Genomic DNA, 21378 nt, shown 5'->3' with positions numbered 1-21378 from the left:
AGACATAACCTGTCAAGTTTTAATGTTTGTAATGATTCCATGTTCACGAGCAGGAGAGACATAGTTACCTTCTCCAGGGAGAGCCAGGACGGTGCGGGTGCGACTCTGCCTGCCCTCAGAGTTCTTCATGGAGCAGGAGTGGGAGCAGGAGCTCCAGTCCGACCAGGAGCCGACCACACAATCTCCAGGACAGGCCACCTCACAGGCCACCGAGGTGGGAGGAAGGTCATCCACACACTGGGCACTGGGCACCTCCTGGCCTGGAGGACAAGACAAGAGACAGGGTGTCAGGGTGACCCGGTTCTTTGGGGGCGTTTAGGATACAATGCCTGACTGAACAGTTATCAGAGCACCGCGTCGCCTGACATGCTCCTCTGACCGTAGGGCCCTCCGTTCATTAAACACAGCTAAAAAAAGATCACGGACACAGAGTCAACTATCACTTGAGTTTGCAGAGAACTGCTTTGTAGTGGGTTGTGATGTCATTGTGGTTGGGACAGCAGTGTGGCGTGCGAGCTTTGTTCACTGGTCAATCGGTGTCATACAAGAAATCTCACGTCAACTCAGCACGATGCACTGCAAGAGACAAAATGAAAGGGAGGTTTTTTGCGTATCTTCCAGTTAATCCCAAACTCATCTGTTTAAATCAAGTGAAACTGTTTGGACAATAAAGCCAGTTCAAACTAAATTATTAAGAGTGGAAATCCTCATTTCAGACGGTCTCATATTTGGGGAAATGTGTATTTTATTACCACTTTGATCATCAGAAGAGGGCAATGCTTCTCACCCCTTAGTGAGAGAGATTCAGTGGTGAACTTATTCAGACAGTCAAAAAACCCCTCTGTCAAATACAATTTGAATTTCAATTGATCTAATAAACATTATAGATTTTCTATTGATATTCTAAGTTAGTTTAAAAGCTCATCTCTCTCAGTAATCAATTAAATAAAAGTTAGTCAAACTTACTGCTAACAAAGTTAACTATTTGGTATTTTGGTTGATTACAAAGTTGACAACGTCATTTGATAGGATTACACTTCTTTGCTTGAAAGAAAATCATTTTGACATGTAGTAATTACAGCATTACTATACAGCGTAAGAGGAACTTAATGTAAAGTGCCACTGCATTTATAAAAGTTTATTTCGCTTTTAGCAGTGTTAATACCAACATGCATCTTCTCTGCAGTAGAAGTATCTATCTGTTTGACTCTACATTTACATGTATGGGATTGAGCAGACGCCTTTATCCAAAGCGACTTACAACAAATACATTTGTCTAAGTAAGTGAATCATCTATCCATCAGTCATCATAAGAAAAAGTAATCTATCCTAGGACCAGGGGCTATTGCCAGTCACAATGCTTTTTTTCTTTCTTAATTTATTTACAGCAGAGAAACTCGTACAAGGGGGTAGTGGGGATGAAGAGTCTTTAGGAGGGACAGTTAAGATGTAGCCTGAAGAGATGGGTCTTCAATCTACGGCGGAAGATCGGTAGTGACTCTGTGGTTAGCATTTTGGGGGGTGATTGTGTAAGGGTGGCCAGCAATCACCACCCCAGGGGGGAGCCGGATGCGAGCTGGTGACTGGAGGGTTGCTGGCATCATATCTAAGGTGCCTACCACTGCCGTTGTGCCCTTGAGCAAGGCACTTAACCCCTAACTGCTCCAGGGGCGCCGAACATGGCTGACCCATGTTTGGCACACCTGGAGCGAGGGTGTAGAAATACCACATTCCAAACAGTCATTGATTGATTTATTGATTGATTGATGATTGATTGGCAAATAAATAAATTAAAAAACCACATGGTTATGACCCTGGTCACATGGTTATGACCCTGAGTGAGTTTACTGTAAGTGTTACAGGAGTACATCGAACCTTCTGTATCTATATTCTGCAGCTATATCCAGTCAAGAGCATCACGGAGGGCACACCCTTCTGAGTGTCTCACCCTTCTGAGCTATGTCCAGTCACACACACACACACACACACACACCCTTCTGAGTGTCTCACCCCTTTCTAATGTGCCAGATCAACTCTCACAACAAGAAGTCACCAAGACAAGACATTAAGACATTGCCACAAGCAATGCCGACTCGGAGACTTGTGTTTCTCTCACAAGGTGCTATCATCACTCCTGTTGAACTCTGTTGCCGTTCCTTCTCACACGTGTGGTTTAACAACAACAACCCCGGGGCAGATTGGTTATCACTTTATCTCTCCCCCCCCCCCCCCCCTCACAGAATGCAAGGGATGTCACGCCTCAGCCGATGAGCCGTGGTTGTGAGGGAGTTCCCTCAGGGGGATCAAGAACCTTCCACCTAGAAAGATGAAAGTTGCAGCGTTTCCAGCTTTTCAAAGCAGAGCGGAGAGGGAAGAGCTGTTGGTGAAATCGGAGGGGTAGGACAGTGCCACAAGCCACCACGTGTCCCACTCTCGTGGGTTTGGAGGTACTGCAAGTGGAATACACCATGAGGTGGAAAGCCCTCCAGTGCAATCCATTAACAAATGGAGAACAACACTCAAATCTTCCTTCCTTCATTCATCCTCACTCCGGCTTTGACAGCAGCTCATTTGTGAGAAGAGGTACTTTATCCTCTCCAAATACAAACACTAAGCTGTCGGGATGGGAAAACAATGATATAGCATTTACACTGCAGGGAACTCCATGCGAACCGTTTTTTCAAAACCCAGAGAAAATGACCAGTAATCTTACCCTGGCTACACAGAACACTTACTGTAAAGGGCACATTCGCTAGACAGAAGCCTCTGCTCAACTTAGCTGGTTTAAACAAAGCAGGGCCAAAATGATTCGACTCAGTGTAGAGAACAATTTGTATGATTGCACTTGCTGCCAATTCGCCCACTTGAGTAAGATGGGTAACAGTTGAAATGGGTACTTCATATAATGGTTATGACCCGCAAGTCATGTATTAAACACCGTGGGATTTCGTTCTCGCTGCACAATGCAGATTTGTCCTCTAACTGTCCAAAAGTAGTAATTGTAAAAGTTTGAAATGTGCATATTGTGTGACTACTGAGAATGCTATAAAATGGAATATTGTAGACTATGAAATTTAACCTCTTCAACCCATATACAAAGAGAAACTCACACACGGAATATCTTCACCATCCCTATTACTGTAAGTGAAAAGTTAACATGGTAAAAAATTAGATTTTTTTGTTCTAAAAGCCGAAAAATGGACAATGAGATGCAGTAGCTATACGCCTTTAGTTGGAAATAAGAATTGCAAATCATAAAGATACATCTGTACGATTGACTTTCCTCCTCTGCGGTAGAGCCTTCATCCACTACAACCACCTATTACATGCAAAACACTGTGCAGGGGGGGAACAGGCCGACACTATACTCCCGAATAAAGTGAGCGAGGAACTTTAAAACTATGAACACTGATTCAGATACTTTGAGGTTAGAAAATGCGTTAATATTTAGCTTTATATACAGTACCAGTCAAAAGTTTGGACACACCTTGCCAAGAGTGTGCAAAGCTGTCATCAAAGCAAAAGGTGGCTGCTTTGAAGAATCTAAAATATAAAACATATTCTGGTTTGTTTAACACTTTTTTGTTTACCTTCATAGTTTTGATGTCTTCAATATTAATCTACAATGTAGAAAATAATCAAAATAAAGAAAAACCATTGAATGAGAAGGTGTGTCCAACCTTTTGACTGGTACTGTAGGTCACTGACTCTCATGACACAATGCCTTCTTAAGCTCTAATATGAACACAACCTGATGGACAGTAGTTATCTACTCCAAGTGAAGGTAAATGCACAAATTGAGTTCACAAGGGGATTAGGTATTATGCGAATTAAACCCTTGAATCAAGGCCATTCTAATATACCCATAATCCTTGTCCTGTTCACTTCTAGGGTGATTAACATATACACTGTTATAGCCGTCTACTCCATCTCCGTACATTACAGAACATTATTAACGCCTACAGTACATTAATCCTTTGGTGAAAAATAGGGAATAAACTGAATATTGGCCAATACCGTGTCATGTCCACATTCATAGCATTAATAGAAAGCTCAAGTTGATTTTATAGACGTATAAACGTTTCTTTGTTTCTTTTACAATTCTTTGTGTTGTAAATACACAACGTTTAGGCCATAGAACTGGGATGGGGTTATGGAGTTATCAACTGTTACGGAGGGACGGTTTATAGAATTGATCAAAATTAGTCCTCCTCAGAGCGGATATCGACAGCCCTGTTACAGTCCCCAGACAGAAAGGTCATTTAGCAGATTACTGTCAACTCCATTAACTGGACACACTGATAACTGGAACTTTGACAAATCATACAGTCACTAGGAAAACAGACAGTGGAGTATTTCCAAAGCTGTATCAACACTCAAAGCTATAAAGTCACTTGCAAAACTTTGTAATCATGTCCAATCAAACTGAAGTTAGCGTTAGGGTTAAGATAGGGTTAAACACTATGTAAACAAGTTGAATTGAGTAAGTAATTAACACAAACATGTATTACCATGTACCTCTACCTTTACCATAGCAACCAACAGGTCTAGAGCTGTGGGCTTGTGCAGAAGCATGCTTAAGCATTATTCCCATCATATATTAATGCTCTAGAACAAACAGACCTGGAGCAACTTATGAATTATAACTGTACTGTATCAGTGTCTGTTCAGTTACATGTTTATTGATCAATGTTGTAGGCAGGCATACAGCAGAGATGGTCTAGTTCTCATTTTCAATATAACAAGAAATGAAGGCCCTTATGGATGGTAAAGTCATCTAAAGTATGTAATGTTACTTTACAATGTCGAACTCTGAGACAAAGCTAGGCCTCTATGTATTCTTTATTTTATTTAGTTCTCCTCTTGGTGATGGTTGCCACTATAAACATCAGATTCATAATGAATAATTAATGATCAAACTGCGCGACTACTACAGCGGGAAATAGTGTGTGGGTGAGTACGCCACAAGATAACACGGCACAATGTACCAGTGGTTCAACAACTCCAGATGCATTCCCCCCCAACAAAAATGCCTTGGGGCAGAAATACCTACAGAGTCCTAGAAAAAAAATAGAAATAAACAAAGTTAGGGGGGGATACATGCGAATATATTCATATTCAGAATGAGAGTTGATAATTGGTGGAGAAGCAGTAGAGTATGAGCGCGGGGGAACCGGCTCCTAAGCGAGGGGGAACTCTGTAAATAGATCGCCGCCCTGGGGTCCTCCTGCATTATTAATATCTGCTTCTGTCGCGGCGAAGCCACTGCTTGCCATTCCAACTTGATGTGTGCCTCCACACCCACGCACCATTTAAACTTCCCCACTAGTATTATTATCATACAGGAGCTGGCCGCTCAGAGATGAGTAAATCTGAAGCGCTTGCCGTCATGTGAAAGCTTATAATCACTACATACCATACTCCCGAGATGAGGCGGTTTTATGTTGGAGTGCTATAACATTTTCCATTTCCATCTTTGAAGCACACAGTTTTTGGTAACCTGCTGTAAAATTGCATCCACGCCGTTCATCATTTCCATCTCCACCTGATAATGTAAATGACTTATAGTTTATGATATTCACTGACATTTGAGCATCCATACTGTACCAAGGAAACGTGGCAATGACACACATCAGCGCTCACACAGAGATAATCACCAACTGTGTGCTGCAGGGAAACCAGAATATAGTTACTTTCATTGGCTCTTACCGAAATAGAAAGTGGGAATGGAAGTTACAGCTGCATTTCCTGATATGTGCCAAATGCACAGAGTGAAGACAAAGATAGTCATACATCTGACGTAAAACCTTATATTACTGAGGCACAGGCTGAATAAAGTGAAGAAATCTCTGCCAACTGGACTGATAAGAAATATACAGAGTTGAGACAAATCCCTTCATATTTCAATAAGAATAACGGCGACGCGTCCTCACTCAGCTGTGGTTCGTAATCTGACAAATGGATTGTACTGTAGCTCCAATTGATCTACACGCCACCCTGTCATCTCACTTTAGGTACTTCACCAATGGTATTAGCATTTTAATGGCAAAGACGACAAAAGGCCTGGAGTGAGTCGGAGGAGATACCAGTGATGAAGCCACGACTCCAATTCGTCTGAGACCGATGACGAGAGGCTACCCAAAAAAAGAAAGAAAGAAAAAAAAAAAAACGTACGCAATTGTTGATTGTGTTTTATGTGTAAGGTAACCTTGGGAAGGAATCTATCCACACCACACAGCCAGGGAAATGCCATTAGGGTGATGAAAGGTTCAATCAGAGACAAGAGGAGCCCAGAGAATAAATAAAGAAGTGAAGGAGAGGCACACGGGCTTCATTTATCACATGTGGAAATTGATTTCCCAGCACATATCAGTCCATTGCTTCTCCAGCCCTCTATCCATCAGTGCCAGAGGTCCTCGTTTTGACATTAGACAATAATTACAGCAAGATCCTGAGATTGATAAATCCCAAGGTGCCAGAAATGACTGAATTAGCCCGAAGGTAGCCGAGTGTTGAAGCCGCCGTCGACTCAGGAATAATCCTGAATACAGCAGGGAAATGCCGTTCCGCCCTCTCAATGTGCTCCTCACAAGTGCAATGTGAATTGCCCTCTAGCCAACGGTGTCAATAGGTTACATAAATGAAGCAGTTACTACCCAATCAAAACCCAACAGACCTCATCAAAAACTTGGAAACTAGGACCAACTTAGGGGAGTACCTGTCTGTGGCTCAGCACAGCAGAACAGACCGGAGGGTGCAATAAAGAAATCCTCTCCCTGGCGCCAGTGTCCTTTTTCTTCCTGCTTCTCAGGCATGAAACGGAACGGAGAGTCGCTCACGTCCAAAGACCGAACGGAATCCAAACGCATAACCAATGTTCAATTTAGAACCAAACTGACGGGCGAATTACACACCTCTGAGGTTCTCCGAGCCCCTTGAAATCTGGAATAGCACTCACATTAGTAGATGGAAGCTGCCACTCCTCGTTACGACATTGGGCTTTCACATGGGCAGCGGGAACCAGGAACTAGTCTCCTGATACTGTTGAATGGACAGCAGTGTTGACAGGATATAACTCCTCTGAGGGCTTCCTGTCTCGTACTTTGAGAAACCGCCCTAGTGGAACATGGTACCACTGTTCACACCCCTCACCTGGATCCAGGTCTCTGGTCAGTCTAAACAGGCTGCTCACCCGTGTGTGTCCTCGGGAACGCATTCCTGAATGGCATTTCCTCAGTGGAAGTGTGCATAGATAGTGGGTTGGGAGTTAGCTGCTCTTGTCACAGTGAGACAAGTGGAGGCCCCCGCTAGATAACCATTCGTAAATAGAAAAAACTCTAACGTTCAAGTTTTAACTTTCGCTTTTTTCAAGTTTAGATCGCCTTTCAGTATCCCGAGGAGCTGAAAAACCGTGTCTGCCTTTCTTCGTCCAAATGTCCTGGATAGTGGACTGTCAGTCAATCTTATGCATTCACACCACTGCTAAAGGGGGAGAACTGAATGCTTTGGCTCATGTGCTCTGACAGACTGGGTGTTGCTTTAAACGGCTTGGCCCTTTGAATTGCACTCGGTAAGGTGTGTTAAATTAATCCGTCAGGCCCAACAGAGGAACAGAGGATAAGATACAGGGCTGGAAAGGAACACTCTGGAACACTCTCTCGCTGAAGAAATACATTGTAAATAGGAAAAAAAACCAGTAACACGTCTCTGATACCTAAAGCTTTAGTTATTACTCATGTAACAGCATAGTAATATGATGTTGTTACATAATACATACGACTTGTAAAGGTTCTTCAGTACAGGTGAAAATGGAAACCCTACACAGTATTTCTACACCTAAATAGTCAAAATGATGTGTTTTTGAGCCTCATAAGCATAGACACTTTAAACAACACAACAACATAAACAACACATGAACATTGAAAAAGATAATCTTGATGAGGGTACCAAGACAGAAAGCGGACAAGAATGTGCTGAACATGGAATAACAATTGCATCTGTCTGTCTGTCCACCCAACCACGCATCCATCCATCCACCCACCCTATCATCCCCCCACCCACCCATCCATCCATCTATCCACCCATCCATCCATCCATCCCTCCATCCAAACACACAAAAGGATACACAGAAAGACAATGGGTTTCAGTCACCAGTGGGCTGTATGAAGTGTAATGAGAGTCCAAACTTAAACACTTGGTTTAAATTACACACGTCAGCACGGTCACGTCCCCTCAGACACCTCAAACAAAGACAGAGATATCATTTCAGCTCTCCCTCCCTCCCAAGTGATTTGATTTTATACGGGAGCTGTCCAGAATATAAAGCAGAGACTCGGATATACTGTATGGATCCAGTAGCTTCCATTTCACTTTTCTCTCTTCAGCTCAATTATGTGTGACACCGTGTAATCTGTACAAGAGAGTCTCAGAGACTTTGAACGCATCAACGAAATACAAAACACTAGCTCCCTGAGATGAGTTGCTTAGACATGCAGTAATTGTGCCCATTCAATGTCCATACTCAGTGTATGACGCATTTCAAATCTAATTTGATTGTGAGCTACATCAATATAATTAAAACAATCAAAAGGGTAATTATCGGTAATAACATGCTGCAGTGCCCTAACTTGGTTTTCAAAGTTATATTAGCTTATCAGTAAATACTGAATGAAATTATTTTACAGCATATTATTGATGTGTTGAATGAGACTTGTATTCATTGATTCAGACTTCCTGTGGTATATTACTCCATAATGAAGGTCTGTGTGGAGAAAATGTTTTGAAATGTTTCTTTGATAAGCCATGATACATGCTTTTCAATTGTAATAATTGTTCACTTGCACGTAAAATGCATATTATGTTCATATTTTGAATGCTTATATCAATTCTCCAACACTCATCAGCTAATATCACATACATTACTAAAACAGATATTAATGGCTGACAAGTCAGAATGAGTAAGATGCTCTTCGCCACGATATGTCTGTTTTTATAAACCTCTTGTTTTGGACCTGGAAAGTCGATGTATAGTTCATACAAATATAATCTATTAAATGATTCACTGTTTTACCTCGTTCAGTTCAGTCAGGACACTAACAGTCAGTTTAACCACTGATTGAAATGAAAATGGTCATATATTTGATCTTGACGTAATTGGATGGCTCCGCTCTTTCTGGCTCTCTGACTGGAGTTTAAATGACCGGAACGTAAAAGCATACAATACGGCAGGAAGCCCATGGCTTATCAGACTCACGGTAGGTAGGTGGAGCCTGGGGGTGGTGGGTGGGGGCTGGGGGCGGTGGGAGGGTGTGGAGGCTGAGGGCGGTGGGTGGGGGTGGAGACTGAGGGCGGTGGGTGGAGGCTGGGGACGGTGGGAGGGTGTGGAGGCTGAGGGCGGTGGGTGGAGGCTGGGGACGGTGGGTGGAGGCGGTGGGTGGAGGCTGGGGACGGTGGGTGGCACGACCACACAAAATGTACTCTCATAGCCAGTACAATCATGTCACACTGTTCAATGCCATGAAGGACTGTAAAACGTTGCTGCTTTTAAGCCTCTGTCCCTTGATATGTGATGGTGTTTTTGTATACATGTGAACCAGCTGTCCTGTCACCTGACGGACAGCTGCCCCGTTCAACTTGAAGTGCCCCACATGTGCTTCATCCACGCAATCTCTAGTGTTCTGAAGTGCTTCAGCAGCCACTGTCGGTTTCTAGCTTGGCTCGCGTGCCCGTGGCTTGGGCTCAGTGGAATCCCCACGCACCCCACGCCGGCACGCCACCGGGACCCGGTTTCCGTTCATGAGCACCACTTTAGAACTATAGGCTGTAAATATATAAATTAACCCCATTCAAAAACACTTTTTGTGTTTCCAAACCTTACCCTTGGTGTTCCGCTGAATTACTGACTCCCTCTGAGGTTTTCATTACTCGTAGTCCGTAGTAATACAACATAATTAATCCACAGTGCTTGAACGGTGAGCTTTACGAATCAATTAATATCTCCAAAACTCGGAACAACTTGTTACAACGTGTACAACAACAACAACAGAGTGTGTGGATACAATTCCGACACACTTTCTTCCGAACTCATTCAAGCAAGTGTTCTCAGAACGCGACGTCAAATCTCGTTAGGATCTTCCGTCGGGTAATTCATCTGGACCCTCCGCCGTCTCCTTAATAAACACACACCTAATCTATTGTGACAGAATAATAAAACATGCAAAAAAAGATGCAATTAGGTTTATAATCTGTAGAGATGAGCAATTAAGGCCTTGTGGAAGCCCCGATTCTCCTGATTTTTAATCAGGTTAGTGTTGCTGCACCCATGAACGTCAGATTTCTTCCGATATGAATAATGGATGCTCTATTAGCGGTGATGTGAAACCTGAACACAATGGAGCTCCGTGGCCGATTCCCCTCGCAAAACAAGATGCCACGGATCTGCTTAGGGCACGTCAGGAACGCCGGCTGCACCGATGTTCCGGCCTCTTCCAGCTTTATTTACGTCTAATCAGTTGAGGCTGGTGGAGGGAGAAATCGGAGGACAGACTCAATGTAACGGGTGGAATGATACAGTATCAAAGGAATGGTACAGTAGAGTACATTCCATCCATTACAATGACCATGTACTCTGATGTCTCCCTCCACTGACACATATACAGCCCTCCCAGTGTGGAGGTAGGAGAGGTATTCACTGTGGTGCTGTATCTAACATACAAGTAAAGCTGATTGAATTGGATTGAATTGTACCTTGAGTGTTAATGCAGAGCACGTTTTGGGCTATGACCCCAGGGCCGCAGGTTCCTGTGCTGGGCACACATCTGGCCTTGGACTCTACGTGCCACAGGGAGCAGACAGGGTCCTCACAGGGGATGGACTCAAGGAGATGGGGACAGGTCTCTAGTGGGGAGGCAGGTTCCCACATCACCTGCCTTCTCCTCTGCCTGAACCCTGTGGATGGAGAGAGAGAGGGGGAGAGAGAGAGAGGGAGGGGGGGGGGAGAGACAGAGAGAGACAGAGAGAGAGAGAATAAGGAAAGAGAGAGTGGAGAAAAGGGGAGAGTATGAGTGACAGACAGAGTGAAATAAAGGAAAGAAAGAGACAGGAGAGAGAGACAGACAGACAGACAGACAGACAGACAGACAGACAGACAGAGACAGAAGACTTAAGTTAGCTGAACTGAGGATTTCACAAGGTGTACTGCAGGTGACATCACCACCTGTCCGTCTCCTCATCAGCCCGTCCAATGAGAGGAAGGAAGCCCTGGGGTTGTGTGGTGTGATGGCCCAACGAGGCAGGCTGATAAGAACAGGCTGTCCTGTCTGTCCTCTCTGTCCTGGCTGTCCTGTCTGTCCTCTCGACACTGACAGACATCTCTCCTAAGTGATCCTGTCCTCTGCTGCAGGGCAGCTGGGGTCTACTTATGTATGGTGGGTCCCTCCAGTAATGGTCAAATACAACTTGATCAAATTGCCAATCTTATTGGGGGGTCTACATGAGGGGTCTGGAAGGATATATACACAAACTGTGTGAGGTATTTTTATTTTTGTGTCATTTATACTCAAATAAAGCATTCAAAGAAGCTGTTAAAAAAAAAAGAGAACAAATGTTTGTGTGTCCCTTGACCTGAATTAAATGAGCCCAGACTAAAATGGAACCTGTCTGCTCTCCACCTGTGTTTGTCTGTGTGTTTTTCCACTCGTCTAAAATAAATACTTATGTTTTTGACTTTATATATAGAACATGACGGCAAGCTCCCCTGTTCCTCTGCTCTGCACCAAGCACAAAGACAGTGATTGGAGAGATCTGAGCCTCTGAAATAATCACTAAAGCCCTGCAGCTTCAAGTATTGAAGAAACACAAAATGCTGCAAACCCTCTAATACATCAATGTCACGTACCTGGAGAGTTGAGGGAGTGTAGAATACTCAGTAGATTTCTACTTTTTACTTTCAGTCTTGTTTTCCCAAATAAACCTCAGGTATCAGAAGGATGGTGGAGCCTTTGATACAAACGTAAACCATTTTAAGCACATATTACTGTCACTGGACCCATTGGTACAATATTGTGTTCTTTTTATTTTTTTTAACGGTCAGGCAGTCCCACTCTTATTTTATTATTGGATAAGAGAAATTGAAAAGAGACAGTGAAGAAGGACGGGAAAGTAAGGAGGAGAGGGTCTGTCAGCAGGGCCGGATTCTAACCCATGCCGACATGGGCATATGTGAGTACTGTAGGCCATGGTGCTAGATCACTGGACCACCCCAGGCCATGGTGCTAGACCACTGGACCACCCCAGGCCGTGGTGTTAGACCACTGGACCACCCCAGGCCATGGTGCTAGACCACTGGACCACCCCAGGCCATGGTACTGGTACTAGACCACTGGACCACCCCAGACCATGGTGCTAGACCACTGGACCACCCCAGGCCATGGTACTGGTACTAGACCACTGGACCACCCCAGACCATGGTGCTAGACCACTGGACCACCCCAGGCCATGGTACTGGTACTAGACCACTGGACCACCCCAGACCATGGTGCTAGACCACTGGACCACCCCAGACCATGGTGCTGGACCACTGGACCACCCCAGACCATGGTGATAGACCACTGGACCACCCCAGGCCATGGTACTGGTACTAGACCACTGGACCACCCCAGACCATGGTGCTAGACCACTGGACCACCCCAGGCCATGGTACTGGTACTAGACCACTGGACCACCCCAGGCCATGGTGCTAGACCACTGGACCACCCCAGGCCATGGTACTGGTACTAGACCACTGGACCACCCCAGACCATGGTGCTAGACCACTGGACCACCCCAGACCATGGTGCTAGACCACTGGACCACCCCAGACCATGGTACTAGGCCACTGGACCACCCCAGACCATGGTGCTAGACCACTGGACCACCCCAGGCCATGGTACTGGTACTAGACCACTGGACCACCCCAGACCATGGTGTTAGACCACTGGACCACCCCAGACCATGGTGCTAGACCACTAGACCACCCCAGGCCATGGTGATAGACCACTGGACCACCCCAGACCATGGTGCTAGACCACTGGACCACCCCAGGCCACGATATTGTGTTATTGATACAAAATGTGACATAAAGGATATTACAATTCTTTGCACGTGTGAATATGCATTTTCACGGCACCGATGTTACAGACGTCATTGCGCTGTAAACAGTATTGCTTCCTCTTCCTCATTAACTCTCCTACCTGCTTCCTCTACTCATTAACTCTCCTACCTGCTTCCTCTTCCTCATTAACTCTCCTACCTGCTTCCTCATTAACTCTCCTACCTGCTTCCTCTACTCATTAACTCTCCTACCTGCTTCCTCTTCCTCATTAACTCTCCTACCTGCTTCCTCTACTCATTAACTCTCCTACCTGCTTCCTCTACTCATTAACTCTCCTACCTGCTTCCTCTACTCATTAACTCTCCTACCTGCTTCCTCTACTCATTAACATTCCTACCTGCTTCCTCTACTCATTAACTCTCCTACCTGCTTCCTCTACTCATTAACATTCCTACCTGCTTCCTCTACTCATTAACATTCCTACCTGCTTCCTCTTCCTCATTAACTCTCCTGCTTCCTCTACTCATTAACATTCCTACCTGCTTCCTCTGTATTGCCAACACACATGACCGTCATCTAAACACCCGATGGAAACCAGCTACATCCCCAAAAAGCTAGCAATTCTACGGCACGGGTGGTGGTATTTCATCTTGAGGAGTGAGTTTATCAGATCAACCCTGTTACGACAGACAGCATAAGCCTATCAATATTAGGTTCAGCTGGGTGATTGGAATATGAATGATTCTTACCCAATTTGCTCTAATAGAATCTAAAAAACCACCTTCCCTAACCATGAATTGCATTTTTCTTTTCACTAGGATTAGGGTTAATTCTAAAACAATTCCTGAGCCTTTCTTGTGCAGACGACACAAGACAACACCAGGGTACCCAATGGACAAATTACATCTACCAATCATCCAGAAACTAGAGGCCCCTGCGGAGGAGCCGTCTCCTGCGAGCCCAGCGAACGCCGTCTCAGACAGCCGTCTGAGAGAGCAGGGATCGATCCCGGGATCGCCTTGGTACCCGCTGCCCAAATCCAAACTGTGAAATACAATTTGGTACAGACACATCCCCATGGATATTAATAATTGAAAGGTTCTGCCGGTCATATCAGATTTATTCAGGGGAAAGGAGTGGGGCCCTCTGTTACACCCCAGTGACCTCACCTTGTTCCCTATCAGTCCTACTTCACTGCTCGCCTCTAGCCTTTCCCTGCAGGGACACATTTGGTATGCAGAAATATGACTAATCCCTTTGTGCTCAATACTCACATCTTCACATTTGCCAGGCCATGATAACATGTAAACGATAAGAAGTTACTGGGGGCAATTTAAATTCATCATGTGTAGGAGAGCAAAGCAGTCCAACATGGCTCAGCTCTCCGAGCCCGGCATGGCACCCCTGACTCAACGCGCTGATCCAGTCTAAGATATAGCTAATGAGGTAAAAAAAATATATTATGTCTCAACCAAGGAGTGTAAATGAATGATTACGAACCACGTAATGATGCGTTGTTACCCACTAACACATGTTCTCTCCCTTCCGATCTCTCCACACCTCTCCAACCTGGCGACTTTAAATTAAATTAATCTTTTCTTAATTTGCAATCATAATGAAGTCTAACGGTAATGTCTGTGACTGCGTCTGGGCAGAAGTCAAAATGGACTCCTTACCATTTTCTTTCACCTCAAACTTTTCAGCAAGTTAAAGTTTGAGAGAAATGACCTCCGCTCTACCATGAGCCAGGACAGGCCCCCCAAGACTGATTCATAAAAATGTATTTCAAGGACATTATTCATGACTTTGCCACCAAGACAGTTCGGTTGCTCAATCAGACGGGCATTACAGTTCAGATAAGACCCGTGTCTTACCTTTCCCACACACTGTGATTACTGCCCATAGTTTTATTCCGCATACAAAAAGCAATTGATTTAGAACTGTTACACCTCACCTGCGCTATTCCGTATTCTTTTTACTTCAGACCTACTTGGTTTGCATGCAGGCCTACAGAACTTGTTTAAAATGTGTAGGATGACAATAAAAATGTTTATTAATATATAATTGTGTGGTTTGATATTTCTCTCTGATGAGCTGTGGTAATATATATTGTATGATACTTTTTTGAGTATTCCCTCCTAAAGACCTCTTCACCCCCACTACACCCCTGTACAAGTTTCTCTCCTGTTAATAATAAAAAAAAATATATAATAATAAAATAAAATAAAAAGTCCTTCTTCTAGCATTGTGATTGCCAACGGCCCCTGGTCTGAGCATTGATTACTTTGTCTTATGAAGATTGATGGATAGATGATTCACTTACTTAAACAAATGTATTTGTTGTGAGTCGCTCTGGATAAAGGCGTCTTGCTAAATGCCATAAATGTAAATGTAATGAGCATGATGAAATGAGGACAATTAGAATCAGGCATCTCTGTCACCACCATGTTTACCAATGCTGTTTGTTTATGTCATGTGTGATCTTGGCCCAATTAAGACCGGAGCAGTTTCCAGGATACAGACGGAGCACTGATCAAGCCCACACCTAGCACCTTTCAGCCTCAGTGGGAAATGAGACAACAGTAGTGCACATTGCCGGCTCCTCTGGTGAAATTAGACTATTGACATTATGGATGACTCATTCCATAGACATCCAGACTACAGTCTCTACATCACGGATCACGGGCCATTGTCCTGGCCTGCCCTGCCCTGCCTCCCCCAGAGGGGGCGCTCACAGCCGTTCAGTCACATCAGAGAGCGGGTCCTTCTGTTCTTTAACACAGCATTATCACATCACACACTTCTCCACTGCTGAAATACAGAAAACACACATGCAGGCGGAGATACAAAAATAAGACTTATGTCTGCTGATGTTTCCCCATTCCCTGGAGTGAGCAAGCTGAGCTATAGGAATGACCTGTTTCTGTCGTTCGGTCAGGATCTGATACATGTGCTGCACTCTCTCTCTCTCTCTCTCTCTCTCTCTCTTTCTCCTCTCTCTCTTTCTCTTTCTCTTTCTCTCTCTCTCTTCTTCTCACCTTTCCTCCCATGGGGCTCCATACAGTTGTCATGGAGGCAGGCTCCCCAGGAGGACCAGGGGGAGAGCAGGCACTCCTCAGGACAGGGGATGGAGCAGTGCTGAACGGCCAAGGGAAGGTCTCCACCCACACACAGCCTCCCACTCACTGGCCTGGACACTGCACACACAGAGACACAGGAAACTGTTAGTGCTGGACACAGCAGATACAGGAAGAGGGGGAGAGAGAGAGAGAGAGAGGGGGAGGGAGGGGGAGGGAGAGAGAGAGGTGAGGTGAGAGTGGTGAGGTGAGAGGGGGAGAGGGAGGTGAGGGGGGAGGGGGAGAAGGGTGGTGGGGTAGGGTGAGGGGGTGAGGTTGAGGGGGAGGGGGAGAGGGGTGAGGGGGGAGGGGTAGGGTGAGGGGGGAGGGGGGTGGTCGGGTAGGGTGAGAGGGGTGGTGGGGTAGGGTGAGAGGTGAGAGGGGGTAGGGTGAGAGGGGAGGTGGGGTAGGGTGAGAGGGGTGAGGGGGAGGGGGAGAGGGAGAGACTGAGTGAAATGCCTGAGATGTTGCATCACCTCTAATTGGTTGGTGTTCGTCCCAAATACTGTACATTTTCGGGAAATTAGCAGAACTCTTTGTCGATCCACAAAATAAAAAAAAAGATTTATTAAATGAAACACTGTATTTTTTTGCACCTTCTCACATCACTGAGCCACACATTTCCATTTTAATGAAAGCCCATCGAGAAATACACTGTCGGTCCATTGTTCTTTCTGCATTACAAAAAGTAATTTACAAGGTCTTCCGGTGAAAAAAGAGGGTTGCTTTGCACTGCGTCAATAAAAAGCATAATTCGGGACTTGTTCCACTTGCTCTGCAGTGTTTGACAATTCCTTCATTACGTTTGACACAACACCCTGGGGTAACAAATTGCTTGCCACGATTCCAAAATGGAGCTCTCCATATCAGGATTGCAATCCATTTACATTAGCTAAACCTGTGTAAGGTCATGTCTAGGTAAACATCCCTGCTGATTTCCATTGATCTCTGGCCCAAGCACACCATCCATTTCAAAGAGCCATCTTCATTCATATTCTGCACCGGTCAACATGTTTATACGCTGTCCAAACACAGCTGGGATCTTCTCCCATCTCTTTTCTTTTCTGCGGTTGCTTTGATGAAACAAAGGGACATCCCATAACGTCGCTCCTTTGTGCAGGAGATTTTTCTAACAGAACACAGCACACAGCGCTTCTCTACAGTACAATGAAGTCACTGTGGACTGCTCAGGCACATGCCATAAAATCGATAGAGAGATTTAACAGGGTGACAGGATGAAATAAATGGCAATGATGTTTATTTGCCATGAAAGAGTCGATCTGATTGCTCTGAGGAGCTCCTTACCCAGCGCTAAAACACATGAATAATCAGCCTAGCGTGTTTTATTACAGATATAACTGAATTAAGCGTTCGTCTGCATCATCTATTCATTATTCCTTATGGAAGTAATTCTTCAAAACCCTAAAAAGGAAAAAAATCAATGTCTTGAGGGTTGGTGGAAATGTTTAACAGGTCAATAGAGCTATGTGGAATTGGAGATATAGCCAGTCTTGTCCTCTCCCTGATCCCAGCCCTACGACCTACAACTCAGACTGTTGTTAAATAATCAATGCCGTACACTCAATGGGCTACAGTGCGTGACCATTATGTGGGTAACACATTATGTCACGCTGCTGTATATATATATATATGTGTGTTCATTTGTAAATACTACAGACTTACTCAACGCGGTCCTCTGTGGCTCAGTTGGTAGAGCATGGCGCCAACAACACTTAGGTTGTGGGTTTGATTCCCGCTGGGACCATATATACTGAAAGATTTATGCACTCACTGCAATGTAAGTCGCTTTGGGTAAAAGCGTCAGTTAAATGGCATAGATATGTCAACCGGATTTACTACTCTACTGCATATATATAGTACATATATAGTACATACATATATATATATATATATATATATAGTACACCTCCTTTGCAGTTTTCCTATATCCCAATGTTTTTTTACAGGAATGAACCAGAATCACTGTTGTTGTCTTTGATTGGCTGTAAGAACAGGAAGTATCCATTACCCTCTTTCCTGTGATGAGGAGCGGAGTCGTCTGTCACCTGGACACAGTAGGTCTCTCTGGTCTGGATCCCGCCCCCACAGAGAACACTGGTGTTACCAAGGCGACGGTCCTGCTGGCTCAGCAGAGGGGCCACACGACAGTCCCCCCAGTCTGTGGTCTTCCAAACATACCTGAACCAGACACACACACACACACACACACACACACACACACACACGCACACACACGCATACACACGCATACACACACACACACACACACACACGCACGCACACACACACACGCACACAAACACAGACACACACACACACACACACACGCACACAGCCACGATTAGTAATGATTAGATAACTGTATGTTATCCCCAGTGCTGTTGAATGTTTAAGGACATTCATAGACCAGAAATTGATCTCGCTGGTTCTTAATGTTCTGTGTGAAGAGCAAAGCCAATAGCTCTGAATTCAACAAGGACGTGGACTAAAATTAACTGTCTGTTCTCTCGGCAGAGCACTGGGAAACCGTGGGCAAGAGCAAATAAGTGCATGATTATAGTCATTTTCAGATTTACCAAGTGCCAACTAAAAGTTATGACTATGAAAAATGTTATCATGCAGAAAGCAATAATAATATCTGGGGAATTTAATAGACCAACAGTCTGAGGTAATCTATCAAATGCTTAATCCCAGTAATGAGTTTTCCTTAATCAAGCAAATTCTCCAAAGCATTATACGTAGCTTTACTGTAACAAATAATAATTAAATCCCACAGCATGGAACGTATAATTCTCTATTGACCACTGTGCTTACAGCACACAATATCTGATGTTCCAAATCTAGAAATGAAGTTTCCTGTTAAAGCCTGGAGTTAGTAGTACGAATCAAAGTAGTACAAACCACCTGGGACAGTTAGGGAGCAAATCTCCAATGATGTTGCACGCTTCTTTTTCTTCCTGGGCGGGACATTCTCTTCCTCCACCAATAGGGACCTGTGTCATTAGCCGAGTCCTGATCCGGTATCCGGGCGACAGGTCCATCGCACGACAGGTCTTCGAGCACGGGCTCCACGAGGACCAATCAGACGTCTCACAGTCTTTGGGCATTACGCAGGACTGGAAGGTCAAGGGGGCGTCGTCCTGGGTACAGAGGCTGGAGGGGGGGAGGAAGAACAAGAGGAGCTTATGATGAAGACGAAGACAAGAGACAGGCACAAAGAACCAGTCCAACTCATGAGTTATGTAATCTCATAAATTAACGTCTTATTCACCTTCTCAGAGTTTGATGAATATGTTCCCCAGACAAAGAGTGGGTGAGAAAACTGAGAGGAGGGATGATGGCTGTCAGCAGTGTTGGCATTTGTTTAGGCTTCATGATGTAGAGACCCAGTTGGACACATTTCAAAATAGCACATCACAGAAAACAGAAATACCATCTACACTGAGGATCCACAGCACTGGGAGGAATACAGGCCCAGCAATGGGGGATTCGTTCCATCAGTGCTTCATTGCAGTATTTAACCAGTACCTCTCCAGTATGGCTCAGTTGGTAGAGCATGGCGTTAACAACGCTAAGGTTGTGGGTTTGATTCCCGCTGGGACCATACATACTGAGAAACGTATGCGCTCACTGCCATGTAAGCCGCTTTGGATAGAAGCGTCAGCGGAATGGCATAGATATTATTATCCTTTATTGTACGTGTACAATGGCAGGATGGTTTCCGTTATAAATATAGCAGGTAGGCCTCCCCGTAATTTATTTCAAATTATTTCCCAATTCTCTTATAGATGCCGTATGTGCTTCTATTTCTAGTGAGCCACGTGTGTGTGTGTGTGTGTGTGTGGACTATTCTGCATATGTATTGTGCATAAACATTGCTTTGGCAGGTTTTGACTGAATCCAGAGAGGAATTTGTCCCCATTTACAGATTGCATTCAAATGAGTCCTCTATCCAGATCCCATCCTTATCCTTGTGTCCACATGAACAGACTGGTGGAAATGGAGAAGAACAGACACACCTGTCCAGGTGGACGTGCTCGCGTTGTGGCCGCACCACGGACGAGTGTGAATGCAATCCCGACGCAGTGGTCGTTAACATTTCAATGGTTTTCATTTCATTTCCACATTCCACATTCGTTGGCACCTGATCAGCCAGAGGAGGATGGGTCCCTCTGGAGTCTGGTTCCTCTCAAGGTTTCTTCCCCCCAGGGAGTTTCTCCTTGCCACTGTGCCCTATATTTTTCTCCCCACAGGGGAGTTTTTTCCTTGGTCTACTTTTGGGGGTCTATGGTTTGGTGGTAGATCATATTGTTTATATTGTATTTATTGTTTATGTTGTTTTGTATTGTATTGTTTTAGTACTTTGTGACATTTGTCTATGTAAAAAGTGCTACATAAATACATTTGACTGATTGATTGACGTGAACGCGAGCCGTGAGAAGGGACATTTAAATGAAATCTGATCACAGTGCAGACGCAGAAATCTCATAATCCGATCACAGGACGCATGTTAAGGAAAGACCTAAATGGGGTCACTGGGTATTTCACCACATGCTACTTCTATGGACATTTAACGTGACAATTGAATGTCCTTCACATGTAAGAACTGCATGTCTTAGAAATGGTCTTAAATACAGGTGCAAAGATAATTGCGTCTAGACATATTACATTTAATTAGCGTTTTTGTTGATGTATTGTGGAATGAATGATTGCAGCAGGAAAGTATTGGATTCTCTCAGGTCCATTTCATAAAGTCTGTCCTCAAGAGGGTTGAGCAGCTCACACAACAACACAGATCTGAACAGATGCATTACATAATCACACACAATTAGAATTTCATCTGTTTAATTCAGACAATTTAATTAGTTATAATGTATATTATGATAATGTGTGTGTTCATTTTGGTGTGATTTCACTTGGTAATTAGACTTTAATTAGAAAAAAAGAATAAAACTGAACTCAGGTGGGAAATCTATATTCAAACCCCTAAGCTTACTCTTGTGATTCTTAAATGAATATGTTAATTCTATACTTGAAATTATTCTCATTCTACCTGCCAACCATGTGCAATATAACTCTAATCTAGCTTTGTATAGTACGAATACAGCACAAAGGTCTAAAGTATCTGAAATCTAAAACATTGTTTGATGT

At 44.3% G+C, this 21378-nt stretch overlaps 1 protein-coding gene across 1 annotated transcript in view; it reads right to left on the bottom strand.

Moving 5' to 3' along the window:
• The window catches only part of thsd7ba (thrombospondin, type I, domain containing 7Ba), a gene marked incomplete at its 5' end in the record, with an annotated part of 95600 nt that overhangs the window by 49332 nt on the left and 24890 nt on the right, over positions 1-21378 (bottom strand). The window contains 6 exons of the mRNA XM_083682035.1: positions 69-260; positions 354-407; positions 10747-10947; positions 16129-16287; positions 18236-18405; positions 19132-19380. Coding sequence (XP_083538161.1) covers positions 69-260; positions 354-407; positions 10747-10947; positions 16129-16287; positions 18236-18405; positions 19132-19380 — 1025 coding nt within the window. The remainder of the gene's footprint in view (positions 1-68; positions 261-353; positions 408-10746; positions 10948-16128; positions 16288-18235; positions 18406-19131; positions 19381-21378) is intronic.

Source organism: Argentina silus, assembly GCF_951799395.1.
Source record: "Argentina silus genome assembly, chromosome: 12".
Taxonomy (NCBI): Eukaryota; Metazoa; Chordata; class Actinopteri; order Argentiniformes; family Argentinidae; genus Argentina; species Argentina silus.
Note: the sequence above shows the minus strand (reverse complement) of the source record. Positions and strands in the feature narration are given on the sequence as shown.